The sequence below is a fragment of the Ammospiza nelsoni genome, chromosome 7 (assembly GCF_027579445.1).
Source record: "Ammospiza nelsoni isolate bAmmNel1 chromosome 7, bAmmNel1.pri, whole genome shotgun sequence".
Lineage (NCBI taxonomy): Eukaryota > Metazoa > Chordata > Aves > Passeriformes > Passerellidae > Ammospiza > Ammospiza nelsoni.
Genome location: NC_080639.1, coordinates 10,109,030 through 10,126,213, shown reverse-complemented (window position 1 = coordinate 10,126,213; position 17,184 = coordinate 10,109,030). Strand labels below are relative to the sequence as shown.

The 17,184-nt window shown below is 42.8% G+C and overlaps 1 protein-coding gene across 3 annotated transcripts in view; it reads right to left on the bottom strand.

Annotated features, from left to right (window-relative positions):
* The window catches only part of MYO1B (myosin IB), a 108,319-nt gene extending 98,268 nt beyond the window's left edge, over positions 1-10,051 (bottom strand). The window contains exon 1 of one of the 3 annotated variants that reach the window (XM_059475564.1): positions 9,984-10,051. Coding sequence is in view for 1 of the 3 variants with exons in the window: in XM_059475565.1 (XP_059331548.1) it covers positions 9,409-9,417 (9 nt within the window). In the remaining 2 variants the exon portion in view is untranslated. Of the gene's footprint in view, positions 1-9,408; positions 9,428-9,702; positions 9,752-9,983 lie in introns of those variants that run through there. The other 2 variants (XM_059475562.1, XM_059475565.1) reach the window with 2 other exon arrangements.
* Between the last annotated feature and the right edge of the window lie 7,133 nt (positions 10,052-17,184).

The following is a 17,184-nucleotide window of genomic DNA, read 5'->3' as shown; positions in this document are numbered from 1 at the left end:
GAATACTCCACTGGCCTCTGCTACCAAACACCACACATTTATCTAAAGATTGGGTAATTTTCAAGAAAGAATCAGGCCACTTAAGGTACTGTTGAACAAACAGCCGCAACCACTGAGGCAATATCATCTTTTAATAGTTTAACAATGGAGGCTTAAGTGCAGTTTAGAAAAACTGATAGTGGGATGATTAGCCTGCATTAGGACATGTACAAAATGTTTGCTGGGACATCATCTCCTCCGGATGTAAACAGTGGATGAAACTTCCTTCATTACCAGGACGCAGGTTCTTCAAAAATGCACAAGTGAGAGGTTTGGCTGTTGCTGAAGTTCTTTGGGGCTTGTTGGGGGGGTTTTAGGGTTTTTGTTTTGGTGTGGGAGGGGGGTGTTTTCTCTTTTATTTTTACATTTATTTACAGCTTGGTTACAACGCACACTAAGCAGTAATCTCCCCTAAAGTGAGAGAGATGTTTCTCTCATGCCTCTGTTCATATTATGATGAAACTATGAACAACTCTGGTATCACCAGAAAGGTGCACAGTATCTTACCACAAAACCAAAATCACATGAGCCACGTACACAGAAGATAGAGCTTTGCCCTCTTTCTCTTCCTTAAAAAAACCAAAACCAACTAACTCAGCAGCCTGAGGGGGCTGTTTGCATTTCTCTAAGGCTACTTTCTGTTATTTTTTTCCCAGTGGTTTGAATAACATTAGCATGGATATTACCTGCTCTATGAGACCATGGGGTATATCTATTCTATTATTCCTACTTTACAGTCCCAGCAGTACATGTCTTCAAATTACTTCTGATAATTATTTTGCAACCACAACACAATAACTGCCACCAGTAATCGCACTCTGGGGCTGATCTATTTCCTAAGTCAACTCTCTGCCTTACTTTAACTCATCTGGGTCAGTCATCCAGTCACACCAGGTTTTGGGAAAATCATTTGGGTCTTTCAATGTTGCTAAGGCACTCTTTCTTTGGCAGCTGTGAAAATACTGTCAAAATATGTCTGCTGCTCCATTTTTACCCTTAAAATGTTCCTTTACATTTTGGATTATATTGACAGGCTTCAAAGATTATAGGTGTGAAGTGGGATTTCATGCGAATGGTTATTCTGGAGTCCATTTTTTCTTTTTTTTTTCTTAAATTAGTTTAATGGGGATAACACCTCGGGTGTTTTCAATGCATCTAGAAATAGATCTTCACTACCAAGGCTATTTACAGTCCAAAATTCTGGTTAAAATCCCACTGAGTTCAGCAGAAACAGGATCCATGGTGGTTTCTTATATTTAGGCTTTTCTTAGTCATTGCCCAGCCACAGAGTTTTATAATCATTCCTGGTCCACATCTACAGAAAGGGATAAAGCATTCAGTAACAAAGGAAGCCAGTTTTTTGCACATACACCTTGCTAAGGTTTCCTTCAGTCTTTTTCAAAATAAGGAACAAAAATGTGACTGCAAAGTTGACAACCAAAAGTTGTCAAAGGTCCTGCCTTCTCCCCCTAAACCAAAGACTACATTTCAGACTGACAGTGGTTAGACAACACAACTTTGAAAAAGTTGTCAGTAAGGGATATGGACAGATAGAAAACACTCTCACTGTTTCAGAGAAGAAACCAAAAAATCTTTTACTGCTGGACAGCCAAACTCCACTAAGCAGTGGGTGCCCTTTTAAACTGATTATCTTCATCTTTCATGCTGCCGCTTAAAGCTTTCTGCCAATTTTGGGGGATGCTGCCCAATCCAAAGGTTACATTTGCAAAACAGAGGCACAAAAACCAAGGCAGTGTTTATTTACATTAGGGGATCTTCTTTGTTTGCTCTATGTCACACACCAGAGCTTGCCACCTCACCAGAACTTGGGTTCAAAAGAGCTCTCAGCACCAGATCCCCACAGAACACTTGTACAATCAATCAGCCCCCACAGGGTCAGATAATTTCTTTCACCTGAGGTTTCAGTCCCTCGGGAGCAATCCAGCAATCAGCTCTAATCAAGATCTTCGACCAAAATAGTGTTTTTATTTTCTATTCCACACAAGCACGTGGGCAGAAAGCAAGCCTTGCTTTCCTGCAGCCAGCACGGGAACCTCACATCCCTGACAGAGGCAAAAGCTGCTCAAGGTGGAGCAAACACACATTTACATCATTGGTGAGGCAGGTACTCAGAGATGTCCTAATCGGACAGGGTTAAAATACCAGAGTACACGCTAATCTTCTGCTGAAATGCTTTGTTGCCTGTTAAGCAGTGGGTGATAAGCCCTGAAGATATGCAGAAAAGGAAAATAACAGGCCAGGTAACCCACGCTGCACTCAGCTGCCAAGAGCAGAAGGAAAAGCAGCCTCAGAAAGTCATCACAGCAGTCAGTGAACCTTAAACCTTAAGGCTTAAAACCGGTCACAGGTGAGCACAAACCTATTCAGGAGCTTCAGGAAATCCAGATCCCAGAGGAGGCATCGGTGCCTGTGTCTACCCAGCATCAATCAGCCACAGTAACTGAGCATACATCCCAACCCCTAGAGCAGTTGGCACTCACAGGTTTCACAGTTTCCACGCACCCATATCATCTTCCAAGCAGTAAAAGTCTGGGTAAAGCAAAAATTTCCCTGTCCTTTTCCATTTAAAACAGCAGGAAAAGAAGTCACCCAAACACCACCCCAAAGGTCTTAGTCTAGCCCATTGCAACTTCCCCTCCAGAAAACCTCACTGATGGGGTCCTTGAAATATTTGTAAATAAGGTTTGGAATGTTTTCAACCCAGTATTTTATGAAAATAAGACAAATCATGCCAGCTGTACATCTCTTAGTCTACACATCTACTCTCTCAGACACATCTAATGTTGAATTTCATTCAAAAGGACAGAGTGAAGGACAACAGAACAGCTGATTTTGCACACAAAAGCAGGCAGGAGAGGATATCTGAGCACAAGCATTCCATCAGAGACACGGGCTGAGAGGAGAACAAACCCCTCATTAAGTACCACAGAGCAGAAAAATTGCTCTGCAAAATTCCCTAGGTGCAGAAAAAGCTTCAAGTGGAAATTATTACTTCTTTGCAAGTCAATCCATCACAAGAGAAAAACCTGCAGGAAAGTCAGACATGACTAGTCTCATTTCTCCCAGGGGTAGCTGCCAAGGTAAAACAGTAGTGCAAGGCTTCACCCCACCACTTGCCATCACTGATTATTCTATGCATCCATTTCTGTCCAGCAAGACACTGCTATCTTTCAGTAAAGGGAGGGAATAAAATAATTTGGATGCAAGTGTTGTGGGAAGAGGAAGCATGATTTGCCCAAACCTAAGATTTAAAAAAATCTAAGGGAAGGCAAGGCTTAAATAAATTACATGTACTAAGACAGGTTTGCTCGTCTCAAGCAGTTGACCTATATTCACTATTTTGTCATTTTCATCCTCAACAGTAATTTTCAGATAGACACCTGGAATTAGAGGATAAAAGTCATCAATTTCTAAATCCAGCCATCTCCTGCTCTTCCTGTGTATTGTACAAGAGATATTTCAGACAATGGGAGCAGTTCATGAAGTTGCTTTTCAACACACGGTAATCACTCTTGTCCAGATGTCCCTGAAGTTAAAAGCCAGCAGACGGTGTTTTTATTAACAACTAGCATGATAAACAGAGATTTTTCCAAATAAAATAGAACACTTCACAGCTTTAGAGAGGGACACCTTCTTAAAACATCAATAGAAAGTATCTCCCTTCCACAGAGGGAAAGCACCCGGACCTGCTTTCCCTGTGGCAGGCAAACTCAGCACACACTCACAGCTACTGAGTTTCCCCTCGCTGGTTTCAGTGAGAACTCTCATCTGGCAGCTCATAGGAAGCAAAAAGTTCTATTCACACGAGATACAGGCAAGCTCCCCGTGTTCCAGAAGCGTTACAAGGCACAAGGAGCTCCAGCTCTGCCCTCGCTTGCCAAAAGATTTTCCAGGGTTTCTCCTGGCGTGAACTTTGTTTCCACAGAGCCCTGCACTCTTTGATCACTGGAGGTGATCTCCACAGCCCTTTTAGCCCCGGCAGCCTGACAGACTGACAGCCTGTGAGCTGAACAATGGTAATTGAAGCTGTATCTGCCCTGTGTGCTCCAGACCACAGCATCCTACAGCCAACCCCACTGCACTGCTCCAGAGTGCCATTATTCAGCTTTCTCCATGAGAAACAGTCCTTATGCTGTGCCTTAGTCACAGACTAAATTTATTCCAGGTCTGCTAATAGCCACTTCTTGCTTTTGCTAACAGTGCTGGGGTTTGGCTTTGGCTTTAAATTTAAATGCGTTTTCTCCCTCACAGGGAAGTATTGACAAAGGTTTACGTCAATTGACTTCATTCCATGTAATGCATAGCCCATATTACCTATTTCCCTCTCAGTGGCTTTTCCTTGACCATCCCAATCACCCTTTTCTGCTCCATCTCCTATTTGAGCCTATTTGACCGAGCAAGGTGTGCAGAGGATTCCTGGTATATCATGGCAGCAATATTCCGTCATCACTACCAGGAATATTCCTTCACAGAGAGAGGGATCCATTTGCACCCCTTCAACAACTCTTTTCCTTCTCAAAGGTTCACAGGGAATTAGCACCTCCCTTGCTTGCTCTGCACAACAAACCTCAAGTGCTCCATCACTCACAGACATACTCAAACACTTAAAAGTTAGGAAGGGTCTCCAGCCACTCCAGCAACCAGGTGTTTATCTTGTAGCCTTAACTACTCCCAAAAATAATCTGCCTTTCAACCTCTGCCGTCTTTCTGCTGCCCTGTCTCCAAGCCTCTCTTGATGAAAAGGTAGAGCAGCTGTTACTTTTGCTGGAAGCTGGACATCCTAGGTATCCCTTCTTTCACATCAGGTAAGCATGAGCTCTGCTAGGAGGAGCTTTCTTCTCAGCCCTCAAACAAAGCTCTAGCCAAGCTATTAAGTGAACTGGTTCCCAGAGCCACAGAAAAAATGGCATCTCTTCATCTCTTCCCCAGTGTCTCTATGTTAAGTTGCTTATTTGCTTCCACAGAGAAACAGTGGAGAGGATTAATAGCAACTCACTCCCTTTAAGAGCTCTCCTAACAGCAGAGCTGACTTCTCACTACAGTGCCATCCACAGTGCCCTTATGCAATAAGAAATTTAAGGATACCTCTTCTCTAAAGTGATAGCCTTAATTGTGCTTCAAATTGTTTTAACACAAAGGCATTAAAACACAGAGAGTAAGAGTAACTTCTTTTGCTTGTGCTTTCCCAAGGTACAGAATTCAACCCTTCATCTCCCAGCAGTTTCCTCATTTCTGAGGTGCAGGTTCTCAAAGGTTACTGGCAAGGATTTTATCAGAACACTGCATATGCTCCATTGTGCATAAAAACTGGTGGTTACCTTAAGGCCCAGGATTTCAAACATCTTCAAACACCAGTATAGTCTTGTAGACATAAGGAGAACAGACTCCATTAAAAAAATGCATATAAAAGAGTAGAAACTTCACTACCTGGGGTTTTTCCATTGTAGCAAAGCCTACAGTTTAATTATTCTTATTTGTAGTTGTATATTTGTACTCTTATTGCAATTCAAAGTACCCCCAGAAGCACTTTGGAGTGTACAAACGATGAAAATTATAGAATATTACAGAAAAAGAAGCATCAAGCAAACAGCAAGAGAGCTCACACACAAAGCACATTTGTGGGCCCAGGAAACTTGTACCACTGCTGACCAGGCTGTGGTCACACGTTTTTAAAAACTGGTTTCTGCTTACAGTAGGGAAAAATGAGTCTTTCCTTGCTGCCTCCATTTAAAAAATAAAGAAATCTACAAGAAGCACTTCTGATAGTACAACACCCACCAACCCTTCTGTTACTCAGCACCTATTCCTCTTTTTCTCCTTGATATAGGCTCTTACTTTTTTTTGCTCTCATGGTTCTCCTGCCCAACAACATAAAGATTTCTGCCAATACAAGACCCTTGGAAGTGCTTCTGCCTCTCCAAGGGAGAACAAGGAGAAGTTAACCAGTACATCCACACTGAAGAAGCAATTCACAAAGCCAGAGACAAGGCAGTTACCACTCCCCACCCCTGAAAATGAACGAAAATCTTAGCAAAGGTAAACATTTCTGGCCCTTACTCCTTGGGACTCTGGATTCCTTCTTGAGCCTTCAGCTTGTTTGCTGAAGTGTTAAATCTGGTCACTCAGGCTGGAGACCACCTCTCAATTGCTTTCCTCCCAAAAGCTGGAGCACTGTAAAAAAGATGTTGTTCTGGCCTCTGTGGTCCATAACTCCTGCTTTACTGTCTGCATAGAAGAATTCCCCAACCAGTTTGCATCTGGAAAGGGGACTTGATAATTCTTTTCAGCCTCTGAAACTGTATTTTTAAGCACTAGTCTTTCTCACTGAAACTTTCTCATCACCACGGTGACTTCGCTATCAAACTTAAAATATATATCAAGAAATGGATGCAAGTTTCCTTGGTGATACCAAATGGGAAATTTCCCAGTAGAATGGAGTTGGGAGAGGCAAAAAGATTAATTTTCTGTAGTTTTCTCTAAAAGCTATGTGCCATTATCAGGAAAAAAAAAAAACCAAACCAAACAAAATAAACAAAAAAAAAAGAGACCCTGGTCTCCACACTGTTTAGAACCCAAATCTGGAATAATGCACCAAAAGACCAAAGCTCTCCCAAACCACAAGCAAACTGGGGTACAAGTGCAAAGGATGAATGTTTTGTGACTAATGCTCAAACCCAGCAGAAAAGACCCACAAAAACACCCTCGTTGTAGTTCCAATATCCTCAATAACAGCTACTTCACCACATATGACAAAGAGTTGCAGAGATTTCCACTATCCCATCAGCACAAAATGAAAATGTTTAACTTTTGGTAGGGTTGTGGATTTGGGGGCTTTTTTCCATTCTGGGAACTGCAAAACGGGAGAAAATTAATGTTATTCTTTACTGTTTCTTAATGACAAAGCATGCCTTGATGTTAGCTTATACACCAGAAATCAAGCTCTGGTTTCCTTCTTTTTTGGAGGCTATGAATGGAGAGGTTACATAAGGGTGTAACAAGAGCTGTTACTTCCTTTCCCAGTTGAAGAGAAAAAGCTGTAGATCAAGTTACAGACTCCAGGGCTGGTCATTGCTACTTCAATCTTCCTAAATTTTTTGCCAGTAGTCCCACAACAAACAGAAGAGGCTACTTAGAAGGCTCTGAGAATTTAACAGACTAACTACACAGCTATAAGGCAGGGAAAAACCTCTTTATTTTTGACTTTCATCAAACTCAGGAAATTCCCCAAGCTTGATGCATACAGTCACTCCAGTCACCACTTTCCATTTCAGTTTGCTGCTCATTAGTACAGTAAAAAAAGATGAATGAAATACAAGGTAGGATTCAAAGGACTCTGTGCTAACCAAGCTCAGCAGTCTGAAAGGGCACTGAACTTTGGTGGGCATGTCAGCATTTGTCCCAGCTCTGACCACACAAGGCAAATGAAAGGAGGGAAGAGTGTCCAGCCTGGCCTACACCAGCACTGAGCTTTTCTCCAAACTGTCCCACTGGCACTTCCTTCACCTTCCTCTCCAATTCCCAAGCCGCTGCTACTACTGCTGCTGAAGGACGATGAGATCAGGCTCCAGCGTGAGGAATTTCTGTTCCCACAGAGCTCAGGGAAACCAGATGATCTCACAGAATCATGTGAAGCAAGTCCCTGACACTTCCATGAGGCAGAGTACCTCCAGTATGTTGCCAGCAGTTTCTTAAGAGTGCACAGTGGGAAAAATTAATGACTTTGCTTATGTTTCCAATTGCTCTCTCCCACTTCCTCTCCTCGTTCGCCAGACTTTTATTTTCCCTTCCCCCAGAAGCACTAGCAGGCTTGCAATGTACATTTGCCCTTCTAAAGGCAATTACCCCGAGTCTTGCACAATGCCTGAAAGGGCTAACACGACAGAGGTAAACTGCCAGCCCCTGGCATCATTTCCACAAAGAGGTCCGCCCCACAGGTGTGATTTAACAAGGTCTCCTACCAAAACCAAAAAAAAGACAACCCAAAAAAAGTAAAAAGGCAAGCTTCTGTATTTAAGATGTTTTCATGAGTCCTTTCCCCATCACTTTGCTGAGCACTCAATCTGTTCGTGGTGCTCATAAGGAGCCAGAAGCCTTTTAGCTATCCAACACCACAAAGGTGTTTCAGCAACATCCTAAGGATATGGAGGAACTTGTGGCAACCTAACATGCCAGTAAGTGCTACAAGCCAACACAAGCAGTGACCACTTTGTTACTTTGGGAAGAATGGGAACGCTCCAACCCTCACACCTTCACACAAAATTAAGCCCTAGGCAGCGCATTGCTTTAAGCACTAAATTGAAGACATTCTTAAACTCAAGCCTGGGATAACTGGAAATAAAAGCACATGAGAAGAATGTCTTTACCTTTCATGTGTTTAAAAGCAGCCAAGGACTGAACTTTAACAGATGGGTCACAGTAGTTCTGTTCTCTAACACTGCACACTTTTGGGGAAAGCCTTGTTTTTGACACAGGGCTTGACAAAGTGATGATTCATGCAGGGAAGGATGGGCAGCTTGTTGCCAGCCTTAATTCACAATTAACAATAGGACAGACGGATATGGAAGGCTCATGATTCCACACAAAAATCGCGAAGTCAGGAGTTTTACCTGACCTTTATGCCAGTGGCCATTTCCAATCTGGATATATTTTAAATAGCTTCTCTGACATACATTTTAAGAGTAGTTAGCTTTTATTTCGTTACTGTTACGTTTGTCCTTTGAATAGTGGTTCTGACTAAATACATAGCAACAGATTTAATGACATGGTCTGAAATTTCAAAGCTTGAAATTAGTGGAAAAAGCAAACAGCACGTGTGAGCACAGAGCCACCGTGGGCAGGCAAAGCGAGCACTGGACCACTCGGTGAGTGGCCCGCTCCCTGTGGCCCTGCTAGGAAGGCCATTGTTTTCCAGCGGGGAGTCTGGCCACTCCGAGGAACAAAGGGATGCCCTTCCCAAAACAGCGGCAGCAGATGTCCCGCACCGAATCCATGGGCGCAGACGGGCGGTATTCCTTGCGAGGCTGCACCAGCCCGTCCCCTCAGGGAAGTTCCCTGGGACAATGACCCTGCCCTGGAAAGCCTTTCCTCAAGTCTCCTCTCCAAGCGTAACCCGACAGCAGAATCCATCATCCCGCTCCAAGTCAGCAGCGCTCTTCCCACGGTTCCCCCGAGCCCCACAGCCCAGCCCGTTCTTTTGCATTCAGGGAAGCCGCGCACACAGGGTAATTATTTTAGACAAGAAGAAACAGATGCCACGCTCCCTTCCCAGAAGGAGCACGCACACACACACACACACACTCTCTCATATTTGAGGGAGCGAGCCCCGGACCGTCCCGCGTGTGTGCGCACCGCGTTCATGCCTAAATGAAGCCGTCCCATCCCGCTGCCGTCCACCAGAGCTCAAATCCGGCCACAGCGCACACAGAGCGTCCCGGAGCCGCAGTTCTGCGCGGGGAAGGGGCGCCCAGGAGGCGCCGGGGCCGCCGTGCCCGGACCCTCACCCAGCACCGCCGCCCCCTCCTCACGGGAGAGCCAGAGCCGAGCCGCCACAGCTCCCGCTGCAGCGCCGACCCCATCCCGTGCCCCACCATCCCCGAGCGTGTCCCGGTGCCGCGGAACAAAGGGAGCCCGGGGGAGCCGTACCTCTGCCGCCGAAGGGCGCTGCCCGCCGTCCCGCCACCGCCTCCCGCCCCGAGCCGCCGGCGGACGCTGCCCTGCCGAGCAGCCCGAGCCGAGCGAGCGGGGCTCAGCCCCGGCCCCTCCCCGCCCGCCCGACAGGGGCGGAGGCGCCGCCGCCCGCCCCGGGCCCGCAGCGCCGCCCGGCGGGCACCGCGCCCCGCCAGGGTCCGGGCTGCGCCGAGCACCGGGGCTGAACCCGCTCCTGGGGCCGCACCCGAACCCCCGCGACCCGCTGCCCTCCTCACCTGGTCTCTGCCGCGCCTCTGACCCGCCCGCTCTGCAGTTGTCCCGGTTCATTTCTTTCACCCCCGCCGTAAGCCGTCAAAAACTAAGCGAAAATAGAAATTGGCATGTTTTGGTGTGAAACCCAAACATCTCCCGTTCGGTTTGTGCAGTAATGTTTTCAGTGGTTTCGGAGCTAAGCGTAAGCACCCGAAAGTGTTTACAGCGAGCTTTGACATAACATAGTCAATAACAAGTCAGTTTATCTGCCCAATCCTGCCCCTGATAAGCGCAGGAGCCGCCAACAATAGAGAGCGACTGACCTATTGTGCGAAAGGAGGGACAAAACATAAAAAGCCCTAAAGGTCTCATATTGTGTTTCTGGCGCTGAGGTTTCTCCCCACCCCCGTGAAAACTCCCCATTCACAGAGGAGATGGAGAACGTAGGTCTGTATGACACACTGACACACTTCCTGGCGAATACCCCGTGTGAAAAGTTTCACTGCTGGTGCTTTTTTCCTGAGAAACCAATTAGCACATTTTGTTACTGTCTCGTGTTTGCAAGCAGGCTTTTCCCAAGCTGGGTTGTTTTTAAACAGCGATAAACTTCCATTCAACCCCAAGCTAAACCTACATTTGCTAGATAGCAGTGAGAAGAGGACCTGAACTGCAGATACACAACCAGAACTCTTTAGGATGTGGAAGAAATCCAACTTACATCACGAGATTCAATGCAATCAGAACTGCACAGTGAAGATGCAAAATGCATTCTAAAACCATTCCTCATTAGAACACTGGAGATAATTCAAAGTCAATACTATATTTTCAGATGCACATCTCCTTGGTAGTCCTTCTGTTTATAGAAAGAGAAGGTGTTCTCACACAATTTTCAAATCTGTAACTGTAGAAGTGTTGGAGAGAGTTCTCGGGGTCAATCCCAGGAACTTCAGCCTTGAAACCCTGCTGATTCACAGATTCATCACTGTTTTATTATTTTCAGCATAGATACTTAGCTCCTAAGATTTGTCTTGCCCTTATTTTTTATCTGTGAAATTAATTACTGCATTCATTAGAAGTGGTCAAAACTACTTCAACAAAATGTTTTTCCTGCTACAGAACTGAGGGCTTGGTCAAAACTCAGTTGTATAGAAACAGTGACAGACTGATGCAGGCATTCTCAGGAGGATAATTTAGCTTTTAGCTTAATTTTTCTTTAGGAAAAAAGCACAGGCAAGAACTATTCCTGAGCAGCACCATGACCCTGTCTTTTCACCTTTTTCTTGTTTCAGGTAAGTGCTTTGCACATGACTCAACTTACTTTCTGGGAGACAGTTATTGCATTCTTTCCCAAATAACAAAGGGAAACAATATTAATATATTTTTTTAAAAAATCATTTACTCCAAATCTAAATGTAAACAAGTCTCAGTAAGGAAAGCAACTACTGTCCAGTCAACACTAATTTCTACAACACACACAGAACAAAAAGAAACACCCCAAGACAGTGACTGCAAACATTTCACTGAGAAAGTACATATTTCAACTTAACACATTAAAATAATCATAAGCTATTGTCATAGCATTGAAATACAATTGGTTTTTTACCTCTGAGGTTAAAATTCTCCATTTGATTCAAAGAGAAGGATCACAGGGGAATAAAGCAGTGCATCTTTCCTTGCATGGTCCTACCACGGTGCTTCAGAAGGGGTAACACTGGTTCCTTTTCAGGTGCTCTCTTCATGCCCATTTGATGTTTAGATTCCTGTAAACAGAATTTCCATTCATGACCACTGTTGTCTTATAATAATATTAATGTTATTTGTGTTATATTATAATAATACATCTTCATGAAGTTGCCTTGTCCTCCAGGAAACAAACAAAAATTATCTAGAATTTTTCCCAGCCTTCCAGCATCCATTCCCTGCCTTGTTTCAGGTTTGTGTGACAGATATCTTGTTTTCCATCCTTATTCTGAGACAATTTTCCAATTTCACTACAAAATGTGAATTAGCAGCCTGTCACTGTATTTTACAGTCTTTGCTTTGTAGAGCAAGCAAAGGAAGAAACATTAGTCCCAAAACCTGTCTTCTTTCCCCAAAGCAAGTGCAATACAAAGAGTACCCAATTCAATCTAGAATATTTTTCATTTTACTACATCTACTGGACTACATAATTACCACTGAAACTATCTGCAGTAAATAATAATTATTTAAAAGATCAAAAACTGACTAAAAGACATGCCTGGTCACAGATGATCAGTCAGACACCAAGAATTATTTTCTGTAAAATATGGCTCATTTCTTAAAGGCAAATAATGTCTCCTGGGCCATATAAGAGATCAGGGATAATCAGTATTCAGCACACATTCAGGTCTCTCTCAAACACGAGGTATAACCTGGAGGATATTTAAGGGAATTTCCAACTACTGAATCATTAAATATGCTCTCTTCAGCACACAGATGTCACTCTGAAGGGAAATAGACAGGGGCTTTGTTCACCAACAGCCTCCAGCCATTTCAGAGAAGAAAATGGGAATGTGTCTGCATCCCTTTTTGCAGGTCCTGCAACTCAATTTACCAAAAGCTGTGACAGACATCCATGTACATCAGAGCAGTTTAAGAGCTGCTGATTTACAAATAAATAAGCAGCTCTTTCAATTTTTTTTTCTTTTCTTTTTCTGGATGTTTTACAGCTGAATGTATTACAGTTTCTTGATTGCAGCCTTACAGTCTACAGCTTCACAAGGCAAGGAGCTGGGTACAAAACCCACTGTGAAACTGAGACTAAAAGGGACAGACTGTGGGGATTTAGGGTATGGTTTAGCCTGACAAACCATGAACTAAATACACAACAGCTCTTGTAGTGGCCTCTGACAGTCCCTGGCAATCAGAAGAGCACTGGTCAGGGGCTGGAAGCACCTCCTAGCCAACCTTGCAAGAAAGGGAGGCAAAGAAAAGCTGATCCAGCCACTTCAGAGAGCAAAATTTTGGTGAACTGCAATTTGCACAGCCTGTCAGAATTTGCAACAAGGCAGGAGAGGAATCTAGTCACAGTTGATGGTGCTAGGATGAGGATAGCTCACCAGAAATACAGAGACACCTGATGGTATCAATTAAAACTGGATGGGAGGTTTCCCAAATGCACTGAGTTGGTTGAACCATGTATTAAAATACCAGAATTAACAAATCAGTATGTAAGACAGGTATTATTATTTGTAACTTAAAACTAGTTTGTGATAGCTAAAAAGAAAAATATATCAACCTTGTTTTTCTTAATCTTTCATACTGAAGGATATTTACTGATTGCCATGTTTTTATTATTTAATTTTTTTGAGATACAATTTCCATATATGGTGAGATTAACTAGGCAAGATCAAATTTTTTCATATTCATAAATGAAGAAATTGAGTCAGCAATATTAACCCAACCAAAAATCCCCACAAACCCAGCATTTCCTTGATAGAGTGGAAGACAGTTTAGATGTCAATGTTTCTAAGCCACAAGAGCATGCTTAGCCATTTTTCCTATAATCAGTGAGAAAATTCTGCACGTTCATAAAATATGGCAGCTCTACCTCTGTTCTAAGTGTACCAGGAGTTGTGGGAATATACTTTACAGCAGTTAGAATACTTTTCTACTTCCGGCAAAAAAAACTCCAGTACTTGTAAAACAACAGAAGATTTTACTCTAGGACTGAGCAGAAGGTTTAACAATAACAGACTCTGGCTTCCTTGCCATGGAAAATGGCTACAGATTTGAGCTCTGGCTGTACACAAGTGAATGATTCAAAAAACAAGCTGCCAGTGGTCCAGAGAATTCCAGGTTTTAGTCAAAAAACCCAGAAAGCACAGCTCATCCTTCCTTCACCCACCTGTGGCTAATTAAACTGCACACAATTAGTGGCTCTGTACAGCCACTGGCTGGAATTGTCTTCAGGTGCTTTGGAAAACATCAATTCATTCAGTACCGAGACAGATCATCCACCTCCTCTGAGATGGAGCTTACACAGGATTTGTATTTCCACCTGGCAAAACACCATCAGATTTCCATTTTGCTGTTAAGTTTCCTCATTTTGCCAAGGAGGGACTTTGGCTTTTTGTCCAGAGGCAGCAATACCTCTCCAATAACATGGCATTTTTCTCCTTTCAGCAAAGACCAGCTTGAAGGTCTAGACCCAGAATTTAAGGGAAGAGGTCACCCCAGGAAAGATCTTACCTAGTGTAAGTACAGGATGAAGTACAGGATCTGACAAGCAGGGTTCACTTAGTAATTCTGCTTTTCAGTTCAAAAGTAAGTACATCCGTTAAAATTAAGAAAAAACCAAAAAAATAAAGAATTACAAACATGAAAGCTGCAAGAACCTTCTGAACTGCAAGAACCTTCTGAACTGCCATCTTGGTAATTCTGGAAACTTGGAACATATTTCAAGAGTTTAGGGAAAAGTCTGATCAGAGGTAAGTCTTGAAATTGCAGATCTCCTAAGTAATATTTCCCACTCTCACAAAGGATTTTATCATTGATGTTACAGAAGAGAAGAAAGTCCTATTTTCTCAGTAGAACAAATTAATCTTTCCTCCCTCTGCAAAAGAAGTATTTTTAAGACATAGTTCCATGCATCCCTTCACAAGTATACCCCCTCAAGCAAGTCACAGAAACTGTAATTAGGAAAGGGAAAAGCCCAGTGTCCTGTGAGATCCAAAAGTTCTTATCAGATCACTCAGCACATTTAATGGCAAGAGAAAAATCCTCAGTTTGAATCCACACAGCACCAGGGAAATGTCTCTTATTGCAAACAAAATCACCCAACACAAAGGCATTGAAATTGAACTGTAAGTATATACAAGCTTACTTTCAGAATAAACCCAAGTATATTTTATAATACTACATCTCCCATGCCACATTCTGAGGTGTAAAAAGTTGCTAATGTTTGGGAATGACCATCCCTGTGTGGTACTGTGAAAAGATGTGAAACTATTGAGGAGTTATGTTTTATTATTATTTTCCACACTACTTAAAACTGGTCTGCAATTTCCACTAGAAATTTTTAAAGGCACACCCACTCCTTACATAAGTAATTGACAGAAGGTGGTGTTAGAAAAGCAGTTGCACCACTTTAGCCTACAGAAATTGAAAGGAGAATGACTTTTTAAGAGGTCTTGTCCTAAATACTAATACTGAACAGTGTCCAGGCAGTTTACAGACAAAGAAATTATGATGCACATGGTTTCTTTAATGTATAACTCCCCTAAAGAAGAGTTTAAAAGGGAACTGACTGTGCAAGTTTTAAGCTCTGGATCCAAACCCTTTTTGAGTCTAAGCAACAGTGCAGACAAATTCAGCCAGGCTCTTTGCTGGCTATGCACAAGTCTATAAATGGCAGCAATGATAGAAGCAGTAGGAATAAGGAAGAATCACAGCATGGAAAAATCAATGGCTAAAGAACTTCAAAATTAGATGTTTCTGGAAGTTCCTTCTTAATAATTCTGTAAACCCAAGAGCCTTCCACTTTGCCTGCCAGCTAAAGAAAAGAGATCAACTTATCTAGGGCACATAAGAACAATTATTTCTTCCACCTTAATTGCAAGAAATGCCCATGAAAAGTAACCCAGCCATGAAGGATGTGACTGCACATGCCAGGCAGATGTTGCCAGCACCAGAGCTCTTCCTATGTTCCCCAAATGTTAACTCCTCACTGGGGATTATGCATGTCTTATATGTGGGCAAAGAGCAATTTCTTTGTTCTCCAGCTTTATTACAGCACAGTGAACTCTTTGGGAGTGCAAATTTTTGCCAAGAAGCAGCAAATTAAGAGCATATGTATGTGGTGTGTGTCTGCTTCCTTCACAGGTGAATGCAGTGCTTGCAAGAGAAGATATTTACAACTTTCTTCAAGCAAGGACCTTGAACCCAGCCCAGCCAGGCCACTTGGAACCAACTGCAGTTCTGCTGAAAGAAGCAAAGCAACAGAAATGAAACTTCTTCCTTACCAGTGCTGCTCCTGAGCTGTTCCAGTGCCTGCTGAATCCAAGAATATACTCTATTAAATGTCACCAGATTAAACAGTCTCTCTCTGTAAAAAGTGCAATTTATGGGAACATTTCCATTGATTCACTGATTGTGTATGATTTAGCTATTCTGTGATACAGATTATCATTCTCACATTCTATGTATTTATGGTGCTTGGTCCTATGCATGTCCTGCCACACGTATTACAAACCATTTGCTTTCATAGATCACCTCAATTAATCCTTACAGCCTGTCTTTTCTTCAAAATATTCAGTTTATTTCATCTTCAATTATTAAAAAACATCTGTATTGTGCAAGTAATAAACCAACTTTACCTCCAATACTGGTTTAACTAAAAAGGCCTTTCTGCTAATTCTCAGAGGGCTGCAGCCAGTGAAGCTCCTAAGCCATGTTCACATTTAAGTGCTATTCCTAAATGCATGCTAATTTGAAGCAGAATAATTGGCCTGAGCCAGGCTTTGAACAGAAAAATATTCTCTGTAAAATCCATATTAACTGCTTAACATAGATTACTGGGTTTTTTCCCTCAAACAGATGCACAGGTTTGGGACTGACAATTCCACAAAATGTGCCCACTTCCAATATGGGATAAAAAAGGTGAAGAGAGAACAACACAGATTAAAACCCCATGCAAAGACATTTTGGGGGTATTACCCAGCAGACCACAACAGGTCTGAAGGTCACATTTCATGGGCATATACAGAGATATTTCTAACTGACACTTACTAAGCAATCAGACTGGATACTTTCTTTAGACAGCCCTGAACAAGTATTAATTGAAACCATCTGCAGGACACGCTATCTCTGAAGTAACTAGAGATGTTCAGCTGACTTTGGACTAAATTACCCAACAGCTTCCACACAGAAAAAGCACATTCATGAAAGTGATTTACTGTTTTAATATAACACACACAACTATAAAGGGCTCAACCACGACCCTACGGTTTCTATGATTATTCTCTTTAGGAAAGCACAGCTGAGAGAGAAAACAGCTAAAAGCTGCCTGTTCTTCTGCACAATCTGTCCATGAGCCCTGAAGTGCCTGCTTAAGGGATCAATTAGGTTTTTTGCCTTAAAAAATAAAGGCAGTGGAGGTCCTGAGGGAATGAGATAAAAGCCAACCATTTCCTCCTGCACATCACCTGTCCCAGTGAGTCAGATGCAGTGTACTGAGAGCACAGGGATTGTTTCTGCCATTCA